Source organism: Drosophila tropicalis, unplaced genomic scaffold (assembly GCF_018151085.1).
Source record: "Drosophila tropicalis isolate 14030-0801.00 unplaced genomic scaffold, ASM1815108v1 contig_845, whole genome shotgun sequence".
Taxonomy (NCBI): Eukaryota; Metazoa; Arthropoda; class Insecta; order Diptera; family Drosophilidae; genus Drosophila; species Drosophila tropicalis.
This window is the reverse complement of record NW_027173338.1, coordinates 8802437-8819173: the sequence shown is the minus strand read 5'-3', so window position 1 is coordinate 8819173 and position 16737 is coordinate 8802437. Positions and strand designations below refer to the sequence as shown.

General features: G+C 36.0%; 2 protein-coding genes across 3 annotated transcripts in view; one reads left to right on the top strand and one right to left on the bottom strand.

The window, feature by feature from the left end:
* Positions 1 to 539: 539 nt before the first annotated feature.
* Hacd2 (3-hydroxyacyl-CoA dehydratase 2) lies at positions 540 to 2269 on the top strand. The gene is made up of 4 exons (XM_068295016.1): positions 540 to 816; positions 887 to 1238; positions 1378 to 1723; positions 1795 to 2269. Exons 1-4 carry the CDS (start codon positions 649 to 651, stop codon positions 2126 to 2128), a joined length of 1200 nt encoding a protein of 399 aa, XP_068151117.1. The 5' UTR covers positions 540 to 648; the 3' UTR covers positions 2129 to 2269.
* A 4602-nt stretch (positions 2270 to 6871) lies between these two features.
* Positions 6872 to 16737, bottom strand: part of Tehao (tehao) — a 35246-nt gene continuing 25380 nt past the window's right edge. Inside the window, exons 1-2 of one of the 2 annotated variants that reach the window (XM_068295868.1) lie at positions 9754 to 10947; positions 6872 to 8276 (exon numbers count right to left, since the gene is read on the bottom strand). In XM_068295868.1, the coding sequence (XP_068151969.1) occupies positions 6935 to 8276; positions 9754 to 10847 (2436 nt within the window). In that variant the 5' untranslated portion in view covers positions 10848 to 10947 and the 3' untranslated portion in view covers positions 6872 to 6934. Of the gene's footprint in view, positions 8277 to 9753; positions 10948 to 16737 lie in introns of those variants that run through there. The other variant, XR_011033188.1, reaches the window with a different exon arrangement.

Below are 16737 nucleotides of genomic sequence, written 5' to 3'. Positions count from 1 at the left end.
CCCACCCACATCAGACCTAATCCAAGGTCCTTGACGATGGCTCAATGGTGGCTCCTTTTTTCGATGTGTCCGACAACTTCCGACTTTTGCGGTGGCGGCTCATAAATCAAAATGACCAAAAAATGTTACTCAGCGTAAATAAAAGATGACACACAAAAAACTGTTGCCATTAAGAATTTTTTGTGGGCATTATTCATATCTTTGGGTAATTAAAAGACTTTAAAATGAAAATTTAAATTTATTATTACAATTAAAATAAAAATTCAATGAACAAGAATTTTATTCATAACAAAAAACAAAGAGTCCTTTTAAATTGCTCATATTTAATAGTATAGAGGCTCTTGAGTTTTGTTTAAACAATTTCAAATTTAACCGCCAATGCACACTTAGGACTTTTACAAGACCCTTAGCACTGTTACTCTCTCCCTTAGCACTATTACTCGCACCCTTAGGACTATTACACTCACCCTTAGAACTATTACTCAGGCCCTTAGGACTATTACTTTGACCATTAGGACTATTATCGATTCGTTTGCCAACACTAATTCTTATCTTTCGGGTGTTTTGCTATATTTAAACCATTCGTTATTTTTATTGGAATTTAATTTAATCTAATTTAATTGCGACTCGGATTGTCGGCAATGCGAAATGTCGTCCGCAAATACCAAAGAGACAACAACAACCGGTAGTGCCGGCGATGCATTTGTGAAAAATGAAGCTGGATCAGGTCAGCAACCGGCACAATTGAGCCCCTTCGTCTACTGGTCCCAAACCAAACAAACGCTCCAACTAAAAGTGGACCTCAAAGACGCCAAAGTAAGCCGCCGCCCGATATCAGTGAAAAATCAATAATATCTACATACATATGTATCTGTTGTTTTTACAGGGCGCCATTGCGGACTTTTCGCCTGCATCGCTAGCCTTCAGTGCTCGCGGCCATGGGGCACGCGGAGTGAATGCCTACAAATTTGATTTACGTTTCTATGCGCTCATTGATGACGAGGATGCCAGTTTTGTGGTGACCGATAACAAAATTGAGCTCAACATACGTAAAATGGAGCCAGCCTGGTGGCCTCGTCTGGTGGCTACGCCACAGAAGCCGCATTGGCTCAAAATTGATTTCGATCGTTGGCGAACCGAAGATGATGTGGAGTTAGAGGAGACGCCGCGCGACATACGACAGGATTATGAAAAGGAATACAATAGTCTCCAAAAGCAGGAGTTGGGCTACATAAAGGGTAATTTCATAAATTGTTTTGTATCCAATTAGCGGTATCAATTGAATGCCAATAATATGGCATTTTGATTGGCCAATTGTAGATAGCATAAAGTATTCAGTTTTCTAATAATCTAATTGTTTAATGTCTACCTTTTCAGAGAAAACCAAAAAGGTCTACATGATCTTCTACAATCTGGCCATGTTTGTGGGTTACCTCTATATTGTGTGTGTCATGGGCATTCTCTATTATCGCGATGGTCCAGACAGCATCAGCAAAACCTATGCCAATGTGGGCAACGCATTCAAATTTGTTCAACTTTTGCAATATTTGGAGGTCATGCATCCACTATTTGGTTATACCAAGGGCAGTCCATTGGTGCCCTTTTTCCAAGTCTCGGGCAGGAATTTCATTCTATTTCTAATGATTGAGGCAGAAACCCGCATGTATACCAAACCTGTGGTTTTCTACGTCTTTATCATTTGGTCTCTAGTTGAGTTAGTGCGGTAAGGCAGAAACAATTACACATAAATACATAGTTAAATTGTTTTATAACTCGCTCTCTCTCTTCTTTTAGCTATCCCTATTACTTGAGTCAGCTACTGGGCCGCGAGCTGGGCCTACTGACTTGGCTACGTTACACTATATGGATTCCCTTGTATCCAATGGGCATTGTGTGTGAAGGGATTATTGTGCTTCGCAGCATTCCATACATTGAAGAGACAAAACGGTTTACGGTCGAAATGCCAAACAAATGGAATATCACATTCGATATGGTTCTATTCCTAAAAGTCTATTTGCTGTTGCTCACTTTGCCTGGCAGTTATTTGGTGATGTCGCACATGTCAAAGCTGCGGGCCAAGAAACTGGGACGAAACCGAAATCGAAGCAAGCGCCGGCACGTCGATTAGAGTTAAGTAATACCAAAGACACAAATATTTCCTCGCACTCTCTAACTTTTATATCACAAAACATCCGACATTGCAAAATTTCATACTTTGATAAATGAATATGAAGATTTTTATGTGTGAATAAATTGAATTTCATCCTAACTACAATATGCTTGTAAAGTAAATTAATAGCTTTGTTTAGAAATTGTATAAAAATTCCAATTCACAATTTTAAATATATTTTATATATTATGTGTTTAACATACCAATAGACTACGTGCATTGAGCGTCAACATAATAATGATGAATGATCCTTTTCCAATTTGATGCTTAATCCAATTTGCACTCGTAAAACGCCTGACTATAGCAGACTTGTCGTCGGTCCACTTGACAAAGAACTGAGAACTGGCTTTGATTTCAATTTTATTGTATGTCCTTTTAGTCGCCCTATTGTATACATATATATAGGAGCCACTTATTATTTATAGAAAATCGTGGAAAACGTTGCGTGGTTGAGCTTTAATTGTTTTTTATTTTATTTCAGAGAGCTTATCAATTAGATTTTGAAACCTAAATACACTTTAACTAATTGTCCTTGTCACCTGGTTGAAATGTTGAATATTTAACACATGTTCCCTTAATCAAGGACATTGGCAAGTCGGAAATGTCGGCACGGAAATTTATCTTTCACAGACGGCGACATCGGCATCGGCGTCGGGAAAATGAATTCGCAAATGAAATGAATAATTCAGTGCAATTTGCACGCTGCACATTTCATTTGCCAATGCGGAACCGAAACCAAAACTGAAACGTACTGTGCCGGGGTTAACGGACAACTAATCACCCGGCGTACGACAAAAAAAAAGTGAGCAAAAGGAAAAATGGACTGCCCACTTGCTGGCAAATGAGTTTTTGATTAATGTCGTGCACAGGACGGACGGGAAGTGGACGATTGATTTTCAGACCAGTGGCTGGTTGGCTGCCTGAATGGTCAGCTCCAATTTGGAGGCAGACAAATGCACGGATTTATGCCAACTGACAACTGAACGGATTGGGGCATAAGGGATAACGAATGAGGCTTGTTAAGCAAGTGCAGCAATCATCAGTTTTTCCCTCTGCCTTTTTTTGATTTACTCTAGCTGGTGTAGCTTTTCATGGTTTCAGTTTTTGTAATTCTTCTTTTTGTTCTCCCCTTTTGGTAAGTTCATTTATCAATAAGGCGCCACTGGCGGGAATGGTATCCAAAAATATATTTATATATCCACTTATATATGAACAATGGGCCTATCGTGAATTGCATATAATCAAAGATAAGTACGTTTCGCTCTCTGCTTGGTTTTTGGAAAAATTATCGACCAGTGTGACGTCGAAGAATTGTACGGTGCCGGCTAATCAATCGGATAAATTGTGCTCCTTCCAATAAAAGTTCTTATATATTATATTGTACATACATATGTACGTATGTGCCCATGTAATATTGAGGTGGACCGAAATACAAGAACTTTGAAGAGTTTGCAACTTGAGTAAATTCTCTTATTGTTAGTAGTTGGCAAACGGTGCGTATACGTTATGTGTTGGCTGATAAGCCATTCTTAATAAAAAATATATTTATTTTTTGTCTTCAAATTATATATAAGATATTCTTGGCGGTTTCTGCTACCTTAAACATGTTTTGATGTTTTGATGAAATCTCCTTTTGTTTGATAGTTTTTTTGCCTAGTCTCAGAACCCTCAAGCAGCCTTTTAAACATATAAATATGGAATTTTATTCTTTACATAAGTACAAATATAATTTTAATGCGATAAATGATAAAACTTGACTAGATTAGTTATCAAACGATCTGGATTCCGAATGTTAGTCATATTTAGTCATTTGTTAGTAATTTGATGTTTCAAAACAATTTTCTGATGGTAAGAAAATTGTTTAAAAGTTCGCTTCACATAGAAGAAGATCAAAAAAGTATAGGCAAATGCTCATAAAAAACGAATTTTTCATTAATTTTTTGACTTCAATTCAAATAAATTCCATTGTAACCTCTTTCATATTATTGGAATTACAATAACGGGAAAAGTACACAGTTCTACTTATAGGAAGTTTATGAATAGGTCTTAATCCGGATAATGAATAATATATATGTATATTTTACGGTCGATTCCCATAGTTATCATCAGAAATCGTATTTTAGCAGGAAGTGAAAGGATTTCGAGTGCAATAAAGCTCAATAACCAAAAAGTATGCAATGAAAATTGCACTAATTGCCTGACACAACCGCAAACGATACTGACTGCCCAATGCCGCAGACCACAATTGAAAGAAACTGGCAAAATAAAATGCAATAAAATCAAATGTAATAAAATGCCACACGCTCACTTATATATATGTACATAAATATATAGAGATGTATATATACTAAGAGTCAGCAAATATCATTAGATATATGTACATATGGATAGAAGTATATGTATGTGGATATGTACATACATATAACTGTCTTTAAATCTGACTCGGGGCCAGCAGCAACAATTTGCAATTTTTGCATTTGCTTGTGGCGCCAGGCTCCAAGCAGCATTGATGACATTCATACTCCAGACCCGCCCCCAAACCACCCACACACATAGTCACACACACACACAAACGAAGTGAAGGTCTTAACCCCTTGTGTGTCATACATTTGATTCACAGACGAAGGCAACGGCAACTAGTTTATCGATATAAAGTTCGTTTGATTTTCGCTATTTGAGTTTTTGCCCAAAAAAAAAAAAAAAAAAAACTAAAATGAAAGAGTTTGAGAGCACTTCCCCTTGTAGTATTAGGTCACGTAGCATTTTGCTACTTATGTACTGAAAGACCGCAGCAGCATCAGCCTCTGGCTGTTAGAAGCGGATTCCTATAAGTAGTTTCCTTTTCATATATTTCTCGATTCTTTATTTCTCTCCCCTTTCGTTTTGCACAAAGTTATGATAAATGAATAGCAGTTGCTAACAGATGTTTGTGATAACTACGAGACTCAGTCTATGAGTCGGTGAAAAATGAGGCGAGATGATTATGGTATTATGCCAGCTGCAAAGTGTTGGATCAGCAATCAAATGCCATTAGTTATTTGTTGTTGTATTTCTTCTGACTCGAGAACTTTAATGATAAATTTCACTCTCTAAACTGGTCTGCTAAATCAATATAACAATCAATATCTTAACTTTAAGTCACTGTTCATATTTTAGGAATTTTTAAATTTTAGTCGTTCAAGTGGGCTTTTTTTTATGATATTACCAAATAATTCACTTCACTTCACTGACATTTGCCTTGTGACCACCCTCAATTCTTTTAAACGTTGCCCACAAATCGTTCTTGGCCAACGGGCTGGGCAATGAATCTTCAAAGATGGTAACCAAAACCCACTTAGCCCCCCATTTCCATCCGAATGCCGAGCAGACAAAGGCCAAACAGTTGAGCGCTCCAGAAAGGGCTGACAGCATGGACTCAAAAAAAAAAAAAAAACCAACTTGGCCAAATGGTTTCCATTTTCCGCCTATTTCTCCTTTTTTTTTTATTATTATTATTACATATATATATATATATTTTCACTTCTCTTCTGGCTGGCTAAAAATTGGCTGGGCCTCAACAATGAAGGCCAAACGCAATTACTGAAGTGGATAATTAGAGTTTTGACGTTGGGAAAGGACCGGCCCAAAGGACCGACCGCCTCTGGTTGCCACATAAGGATGTGACTGAATAAATATTTAAGCAATTTTATTGAACGGAAAGCAATTTTCCTTTAGCTGAACTAGTCTCCTTGTTGACAGCGAAGGCGACAAAGTAACACTTTATTACAACAAAAGGGGGAAAGGATTTACATACGAATGTAAACTCTATCAACAAATTATAGAGTGTAATAACCATTTAATTATACACAGTAAGACGTAAAAGTTGACATGATTATTAGCCTGTATTTTGGCTTTTTTAGAATTTAAAATTTGAAATTTTCAAATGTTTCAAATCATAGCCTTTCTTAAGCACACAGTCTGTTGTGATGGTTGCAATTCAATATAGGAATATCCCATGAATAAAATATATTCCTAGAAGGAAGTATACTTGACAGACTTTTTTTAAGCTTAACGACAGCTTAACAATAAAAATTTTCCAGCTTGTAGAATGCTTAAAGGGGAACATTAAGATCCTCCAGTAATAGTTATCATTTAGGGTAGAATAAGAACATGTTCATCGACCCACTAGTAACGACTCCAAGTTCAGCTCTTTGTGTTGTTTTTTAACTTAAGTAAATAAATTGAAATTTACCTACGACTTTTTAAGAGTGTTTATAACTGTTAATCGCCCTTGTCGAATTCTCTGATAAGAAAGTCGTTCTTAATACCTGAAATCCAAAGACTTAGGGACGACATTACAGCTAAGAGAAGAGGCAAACAATCGGTTTCGGTTAACGAAATGAAAAGTATGTTTTGATATAAAATAAATATATTTGTTTTCTTTTTTTAATGAACTTATTTTCTTTGCTTAATAGAAAGTACAAAGCTTAGTTTAGGACTGACAAAAACAATTTAAAGACTTATTTATAAAATATCAAAATTAGAAACATTTTTTCACTCCTCACACTAACATAATTTATACAAATAATATTAGTTACTTAAACCTAAAATTACTTTCATAATAGAAAAGTATAATTAAAATTACAAGTAATTGTCATTTGTAGTTTTCGTAGAAAACTTTTGATAATAGTGTCTATAGCTAACTAATATGGATATGTGGAATTCGAAATTAATATCTAATTAAACTTAAACAATGTCGAAATAGATTCTAGATTATAATCAACTCTATACCAAGGGCCCAGCGTGTTTCTTTTGGCCTTTCAGTACACGACGATTATGGGGCATGGCATAGCGGAGTTTGCTCCAGAACAAGGGATCGCCCCATTTAAGGTAAGTGTTTAACTTTAGATAGGCTTTCAGTTCACTGTCAATGCCATCCATATTCTCCAGCTCTTTGTAGAGAATGATAATGATGCGTTTTCGCTTATCTTGCAAGGTGGCCTGATAGGCAATGCGAAACTCCATGCGAGCCCAGACAGAGTCAATGAAATGTTGCGATAAAATGATAATAACTCGCTTCGAATCGTCTACAGTGCGAACAATCTGCTCGGGTATACAATCACCAACTAGCCAATCACGGCCATGCAAACACACACGAAACTGATAGGGGCCATTCTCCAGTTTGGGTAAAAGTTTGGCAATCAATTCCTCATCCTTGTGGGAATAGGAGATGAAAGCATCATAGGTCTTATCCTTGTCCAGCTCCTCCTCGGATACCCACCAAAGGCACAGATTGTTGTTGTACAACCAGATCTTAACCTCCTGCTGATACATCAGATAGACAACACTAATCAGACAGGCCACAATGATGATAACACCGACAATGCAACTGATCAGCAAGACATACGAGGGGCACAAATCAATGACCTCCATTTGCTGAAAGGGTTTATTCTGTCGGGTGCATTGAAGTTCACCAATATCCTGCACCCTCTGCGGTTGGGCGCGTATGAATGTCAGCAACGGAATGGCGGCACAATCACAGATCACAGGATTACCAGACAAGGTCATGGTCATGGTATTATTCTCTTCTTCCAGATAGGTTATGAAATCTGTGTTGAATACTGTTATCAGATTGTTGCGCACATCCAAATGGCTAAGATTCCCTGGCAGCTGAGTCCCTGCGCCCAAGGTGGTTAACTGATTGTTAGCCAAAAGCAAAACACTGACATTGCTATAGCCAAGCACCTCATTCGGATCGGGCAATTGGGTGAGGCTATTATTGGCAACCTTCAACACTGTCTGAACCAACGATGTGTGCGGCAAGGCTGGGAATTCATGTAGTCTACTTCCCCTGCAGTCGATAATCAATTCTCGTGTCATTCGTTGCACCCAGCAAATGCAATTTGGATCACAGGACCAATTCTCTGACTTATATTGGCAGGTGTCCGAATTGAAACAGACTAGAGCTTCATACTCAATTGCCAATTTCGAGCCATAGAATTGAGTCCCTCTCATGTCGATGAAGTTGAGACTGCTCACCGCACTGAATGTTGATGGGGACAATGCTGTCAAGGAGTTCCGATTAATCAGCAGCAGATTCAGCGAAGTCAGGGGCGCAAATATTTTACTGCAAAATGTGACGGAACGGAAAGCAGTTAAAGAATGTGTACAGAATTTTTATGGTCCTATGGCTAAGCTAAGTAGATTGATAAGCAAGATTAATTAGTATATTAAAAAAATGTGTAATTATCTGAAGTGGTCGTCAACATTTACTATAAATTATAAATCCGTCTAAAATTTGTGGTGGGGTTCTGGCCTAGGGCACAGAGTGACATGGCTACAGCTGATGATAGGGAGATAAATGACTAAATAAAACCAAATTTGTTATTTAAAACATATTTAAGAATTGACTTAAACTACATGAAAAACTACTGCAGCTAAAAGTGAAAGCGATTGGCTTAGCTATTTATAGATAACTTTGTATTTTATTTCATTGCCTTTAAATTTATTATTACGATTGCCCTGTTTTTGGCGGTATTTTTGATACGCAATTTATTTCGTCTGGTTTGGCTAAAATGCATAAAGATAAAGTCAATTTTAAACAGTCAATTTGAAGTCTATAACCTCTGCCCCCTTAAACGTACATAAATTTTATTGATGTCCTAAGGCACCTTTCTTTAATTATTTCTCAAAGTGTTTCTTAGAGGGTTAATGTAAGTGATACCAATACAAAAACAAATAACTACTAAATTGTTTTGCTCATTACTATTGTAGTTAATTTATATCAATATATGTATATGGTTACGTTTTAAATTTGTACAAAGGTAAGATTAATAAGTTTCCTTTCCTAACTAAACGAAGGGACTCCATAGTATACTTTTCTTTAAGTGATTAGAAGAATGTGGACTCTTAAAAGGTATTAAGGCCAATTAATCTGTGTGTTCCGTCTAGGAAAAGACACAACACATAACACTAATTGATCTGTCATATATAATTTCTGTTTAGCTAAATAGAATCATATATACCAAATTAAGCTTCTCTTTCTCAGTTAAGCTCAGTTAAGTTCAAAATGACTGCAATTTCTCCCGAATTCTTCTTGTGACTAGGGACTTTAGGGTGGGTTTGTTGGGGGTTTGTTTTCATTAGAAACTGGCTGCAAAAATCAGAGTAAAGAAAATCGTACAACAAAGTTTGTTTACTCATTGTTGACAATCGGGAATAGTGATTAAATCTTGCTTAATTGTTGCTTATTAAAATTCCGTAAAAATATTTCTTCCTAGTGTAAATTTTAAAAATAATAATAATCGATTATAATCTGCATAGCCATTTCCATAATAATGGTCATTTGACTGTCCTATTCGTATGATTCTGAGAAGCGCCGCCTGTGCCACCTGTTGATAAGAGACTAGAATAGGGGAAGCGATAGCCAAGGCTAAAAACGTTTGTTTTGTTGGAATTGATTAATTAACTTTTGTTAGTAGAAGCAACTCTTCTTCTCCTCCTATCGCTAGTCAAGTAATTTTGATTTTTCTTTTTTTCTTCTTTTTTGTTTACTGTTTCTTTTTTTTTTTTTTTAATCAGACGAACAGAAAATTGCTTCTCACCTTGATAGGGCAGTTAGCCTATTATCGGATAAGTCCAGAATATGGAGATTACTCAAGCCATAGAAGACTTCATCCCGGAGTATAGACAAACTATTACATGATATATCCAGAACGGTTAAATTACTTTGATCCCTGAACAAACCAGATGGCAGAGTATCCAAATTTTCATTGCCTTTGATTTTGATTAATTGCAGTTTGGTGCTGTTTCGAAACATTTTTCTATCCACATGAGAGGTGGCTCGTGACAAATAGACTTCTTCGAGTTGTCGCATGGAGCTGAAGAGATGCGGTTGCAATTGGTTGCCATGGCCATACTGATTGTCGGTCAACTCGATTGTTAGATTACGCAGTTGCTTAAGTTCACGCAGAAGAGGTGGTTGAAATCTCAGCATATTGGGATTCTGTATGGTCAATGTTTGGAGACTACTCGACACGGAGGAGAGTAACTTATCCGGCAAATGAATCACATTTAAACACAAATTCAATGTAGTCAGTGTGTCGAACGCTTCAAATATGGACTCTGGCAGCTCTTCAATGTCACTTGCGAATTTAAAACTCGTTAGACCGGGCACCGAACTGAATTGCCAAGTGGCATTTACGTTATCAATCGAATCATCGTCCTCACTTTCCGTGGTGGCTGTAGTTCCAATCAGGTTTCCATATTTATCGTATATATCCCTGGTGGTGACAACAGTCTCAGAGCGACGATCCCGAAATTCAATGGCACTCACATTCGAAATCCCCATCGAGTCGAGCAAATCACTGAGAAATGTCTTTGGCCAAAATGAATAGGCATCGAATTCAATTTTGGCCAAATCAGAGATTTCAAAACGCGGCACATAACCCAATTCCGACTCTGCATAGTAACTGATATACAGTGAGCTGTCCGTATCGGTGACCATTAGTAACATGGAATACTCATCCGGACAGTGAAAGCGCACTACATTTGCTTCCGATTCGCAACCGCATGGTGGCACCACCTGTTGACAGTAAGAGCCAAGTGGTATAACTTGACCATTTGTCAATATTTCTTTCGGCACTTTAATTGTCGCCCAAATGGCGCACATCAACAAATACCGACGATATTGGAACATTTGGCATTTATAAGGTTTTTCGATTTGTACAAATATTTAATAATTATTTTCCCTTCACTTTCGTTTGGCTGTTTGTGTTTTGTGAGGTGAGGTGAACACGGCGACGTTACGGTTATGACTAAATCACAGCTGTTCAGGTGCCACCAAAGTACAAATAAGTGTTTTACTTGAACCTGTTGCTGCTTTTCTTATCGTCTGGCCCTATCAGGCGGTGAGAGAACTTCATTTGATATGACAGAAATGGTAGATAGAAACAACCAAATAACCAACCAACCACATAGCACTTAGAGATGGACTAGATGAAAGTAAACAAGAAGCAGAGTTTCTCTTTCAACGGCAGTTTCTTCCTTTTGCAAAAGCAAAGGACTTATCAGTCAAAAATAATGTATACGCAGTGTGGGCTAACCAATCTAATGAAGAGCATGATGAATATGAATATGCTCATTTTGTTTGGACGATAAAACTTATTAAAAAGCTGAAACCTTAAAAAAAGTTAAATCTGAATATGACAGTAACTTATAATTTCCTATAATTTGACCAATTTGTAAACTAACATTTCGTCATTTTTGCATGGAAAAATATGTCTAGAAAAAACTATAATGATAAGATTTTGGCCTTTCTTTATTACCAGAGACAGATCTTTTCGAAAAATGTTCTCTTCAAATAACAAAATTTTAATTTACAACCACAAACAGATGTTTAAATTATTAACATATCCAAAATTATTTCTATTGGGTAATAATGAAGATAAGTTTAATTATCTTTACTTAATCGGTCATTCTATTGAGGTCTAAGTATAATACATATGTAATCCGGCTGAGTGTAAGCATGGATTTCAAATTCAAACTGACTTGGGATAAAGAAATCTTCGTCTCACGTTGCCATCACTAATAGTGAATTAAAAATTAAATGTGCTTAGTAAATTTATAATAATACTTGCAACTTTTTGCATTGCCAAACAATTTCAGACTATGCAGACATCTCAAGTGCTTGAGGATCGATATAAAAATCTAAATTATTCCATGCCACTTCTTAACATATATCAATTACTTTTAGCCATAATGAATCGCTACTTGTTACTCGTTTTATTTTGCAGACTTTTTTCTTTTGTGTGCGTGTGATGCTATCATTTTTAAATGTATTTGTTTTTTTAAGCCTAAATGTCATAAATTTGAAAATGAGCCAACTAATCGTCAAACACTCGCAGTTCTCTTTTTATCAGACGACCCTAATAGAAATTGTTTACAATTTTTTTTTTTGTTTTTGGTGACAATTTCTGTATATGTTTTATCAATGGAACGCGGTGCTTTTGGCTTTCAACTGGAGAAGGAGGAGGTGGAAAGGGTGCACTATACATTTCTTGCCATGACTCAATTGTTAACAAAAGTAAGCGCAAACAAATTGCTGACTGTTGCCTATTTTAAAGCACTTTATTAGAACTGATAAGAAAAATAGAAGTCGGGGAGTGTGATAGCGAGAGAAATGTCACAAAAATGCTTAGAGATCAAGAAACCAATAATAATTTACCATTTCATAATCATAGAGCTGAGTGTAACGATAAGATCTGGCTACTATCACTTTGCCACACAGAGAGTCTTTCGACTCTCAATTAGAGATAAGAAGTGGCTCTAATAGATGCCAACTTTTGTTGTTCGATTTATGAGTGCAATTAAATACACGTTTTTAGATTGTTTCCAACAATTAAAATGATCATGGAAAATTTGTGCGCAACTTTGAAACATTTCAAATTGAGTTTATTTGGTTTACAGTGGGCATCACAAGAGAGCTAAGATAAAATGAGCTTGGCCAACATTAAGAAGTTAATCAGTTACTGTTTTATCAACTTATATGGTCCAAAAAAACTTAATTTAGCCTTAATCATGCGGTTTAAATTCAAAAAGAAAATATTGATTGCCTTTAATAAACATTCAATATATTTATGACATATTTTTACATAGAAGGACTTGCTTAAACAGATGAAATACTTATTTCAGTCCAAGTTTTGTTCTTTCTAATGGCTTGCAATCAATTTCACTCTCTATAAAATCTCAAGGTAAGGTTTAAGCAACTCAAAAGTCTAATTGTTTTTTCTTTTTAGCTTTTATCCTACTAAATTCTATCATTTATCTCTGCTTAAGACTTTGGGATTGTAGGCGCCATATCACTTCTTTATTACCAAATCTTTATGGGAATTACAACTAACCGACGCGAAAAAGTATAGTATACGAACTAATAAGGTAAACTTAATCAAAGCAGTGCAAAGTAAATAAGAGGGGAAACAGATTCAGAACTTTTAAAAAGTATTTAGAACACATATAAATGTAGAACTTCAGTGGAGATACAGGGTATACTTTTTTTCTTTTGAACACATGTCAGTTTAGGCTTAGAGTGACTTTTGTCCTTAACAAACAAGACATTCTGGTTCAGACTCGACATAAAATGTATATAATGCGAGTGTCAATCATGCCATATAAATGGCATAAACTCCTTAAATGTGTCTCATCTCTCGATGAAGCGATGGCCCTGAACTCATCAAGGTCATTCAGTCACATTTTCGTGAGGTCCATAAAACTTGTCACTGGTTACGGGTAAACTTTTCATAATATGAATTCTTTTCGCGTTGGCGGCTCTGAACTCAATTAACGACATATTTGTTGTTATTGGGCTCACTGCCCAAAGTTTTGAACGACATTTTAATTGGTATTATATCGAATCCCAGCTCTGACAGCTTACTACTTATGCAACACAGCATCGCTCCACACACACACACGAACACATATATAAGCAGTGACCTTTTTGGCCTGACTAAATGTGAAAAGGCAAACAAAATTATACGCCCAATTACGCCGGCACTGCCATGAGCAAAAGGTCCAAGGTCTGATTTGTAGGCACATTACGCATGCGCAATGTGTTGCACCGTTTATCTTGCATGCTTTAACGTACTGCCAGAGATGTCTTTCGCATGGAGCTTCTTTCGTATTCACATGAACATGTATATTATAGATATATTCTATACCTATTGGTTTTCTTTTCATTAGAACTAAACTAAAACTTATATCAGCATTTAAGAACAATTTCCGAACATTTGAAATAAAAAAAAACAGTCTATATCAACATTTCAACTTTAAAGTAAAATAAAAGAACGGATATACTGTTAAGGAGATTATTATTGTCCTCAATATTTAGCTCATTAATGTCTAGATGCTTTTTAAACTAATGTCCGGTTGAAATGACCAGCGCCATTTAAAGCTTGTTATCTCAACTCTGGCAGGCATGTTTTCGTACAGATATTAGGTCATCCATTTTGCTTCTTGTGTGGGTTATCAATGCATACGCAGAACGGGTAAATCTGGCCAAAATAACTGCCATGGCAGCACCAGCAAATGAAATGCGATTTGTGTGAAAAAAAAAACATACAATAGAACGCTCGACTTTTTGGCCAACCCAAAAACTCTTTATGCAAAAAGGAAGAGCCTGAGGAGAACCACTAGCCACATCCATCAGTTGGAGGGGACTTATGACCACTTAAAAGGGTATTTCACATAAATGCCAACACTAAATTTAGCAAAGAGTAAGAGCAATGGCAAGAGAAAGGATCCAAGCGAAAGGAAGACCGAAATATGTAATTCTGTCTATGTAATTTATGCTTTTTTTGAAACAAGATGCCAACTGTCAACTGTCAGCTAATGCAATTGTTATGGCATCTCTTTCCATTTGACATTTTGGTGAATTGCATTGCAACCACAAAATAGATGCAAATGCATTTCGAGGAGCAGCTACACAAAATTAAATCAAAATATACACAAAGCCATGACAATAGCCATCTAAACACACAGGATAAATAAGTAACAACAAATCAACAACATTTCCAATATCTCTTTTGCCTTACAGGTCTTACAAGTTGCACAAATGCTTGTCCTCGAATTTTCTAGTCCTATTGTAAAGCATTTGTATGGAGAGAGGATTTTGTGTGTTTGTGTGTGTACTTTACTTGGAAAAATCAAATCAAATCTTCTACAGCACTAAAAACACATTTAAAAAACATCGAATCTCAGTTCGACTTTTGAAATACCGTACCAACTATCAAAAAGTTCATTTTTCCAAACGGAAACAACATTTCTTATTCTTATTCTAACAATAAATTAAGCGATTTGCTTATTAAGTTTTAAAATATATTACTTTCAACATAAGGGAAATTAGTTAATTCTAGTTAGATCTGTTTGTGATTAACTTTTCTATATAAACTACAAGAGCAGAACCATCGTATATCTTTACACAAATTGTTCAATCTCTGAACAGTAAGAAAAAAAACAAGTCTAGTTTAAATCTTGATTGAAATATATAGATACAAATTTTCTTTTCCTTATGCCATTGTAAAGGGTATACAAGAAGGCACTTTACATACTTCTAAATTCTGCCAAAAGAAACTAAGTACAAGTTCGTAACCCAAAAAAGAAACTGAGAAAATGTGAGACGAAAAGGATCCCCATGTGGGGATTTTAAGTATCATTTTAAGTTTATCTCATTCTATCATGCAAATAATTCAATAAAATTAATAATAGCTATAATATATGGGAAATAAAATAACTATAACTAATTGTAAGTTAAGTTTTTGGCAACATTTGCTTTAGCATTTATTATTTCTATTCATGTTTCTAAAAGTTATAAGAAAAATTGCATTATGAAGTGCATTTGACATTGTAAATTTTATTTGATTTATTGCCAATCGCTTATAATAAATTTTATTTCATTGTATTTGGTCAGTTTATTAAAAGACAAAGCCATTCAGATAACATGTTTTAAACGAACATACGCACTCAAAAAGGAAAGGCGATTACCTTTATCCTTTCATCATAAACAAAATGTTTCATGATAATTATCATATAATCTCTCTGTCTTCTTCTTTGCTCTAAACTTGACGATGTTTTAACTTTTAAACGACTTTATCTTCTTGCATAGTGAAGAAAGTGGCAAATAATCTTAAGTTAAGTGCACTTTTTCATTAGGGGAATTCTTGGGTCATCGGTTTTTATGCTCTCAGCTCATCTCTTCTGTGGAATTCCCATTTTTCATTTGTACCTCAGTTGGGGCGGTTTGCAGCTATAGCAATTTGTTCACTTGATAGAAAGTTATTAAGCATACTGCCAAGTCTGTCATTGCCACACACACACACCGCACACACACACACACACACACACACTTAGCAGACAGCTAGTGCACCACATGATGCAAGATGCCACCAACAACAAAACCGAACCACCATCCTTTGCGCCACATTAAATGGCAAAATTGTCAAAATGCCGCAACAAATGGCGACCGTGGCACGTCCGGTTTTTGTTTTTGTTTCTGTTTTTTTGGTTTTTTGTGTTTCTCCTTTTATTTTCACCAACATTTTTCTTCAACGTTTGTCTTGAAGGCAAACTTTGTTGTGTGTAGTAGGTGTAGGCGACTTCTCGCCATTAGAGAACAGGGCGGAAAAAAGGCAAAGAGAGGCATCCATTGCATCCATTGTCGTTCCAGTTTCTATTGTTCTGTGTGTGCAACAGCAGAAAATGTCGTCAACATTATTGTCAGAATTTCTTGAGGCTAGCCACATGTGTGTGTCTCCACCTTTCTCCCTCCTTCCGACACTTTCCCCTTTCCCTAGCAATGCCGAACTAGTGTTTCCTTTTGCTGTGAGCACTAAGAAAAATTACATTTTGCAATTTGTGCGCTACATTTAACACGACTTAGACCTGGCTCTGACTCTAACAGCATTGTGGTTAAAGAAAAGCTCATTAGAAACGACTTTAAGCGGAGGAAAATGTATTTATTAAATATAATTTTCAAAAAGTTTCCTTTTAAAATAAATGCTGTGCTTGTATAATGATTAAGTCAACCTGAATCCAAT

Bases quoted from the DNA above. Each gene is read 5' to 3' on its own strand.
- Hacd2 (XM_068295016.1), top strand. From the start codon at position 649: ATGTCGTCCGCAAATACCAAAGAGACAACAACAACCGGTAGTGCCGGC. The intron at 817-886 runs GTAAGCCGCCGC...TTGTTTTTACAG, and splicing joins TGGACCTCAAAGACGCCAAA to GGCGCCATTGCGGACTTTTC. The intron at 1,239-1,377 runs GTAATTTCATAA...CTACCTTTTCAG, and splicing joins GGAGTTGGGCTACATAAAGG to AGAAAACCAAAAAGGTCTAC.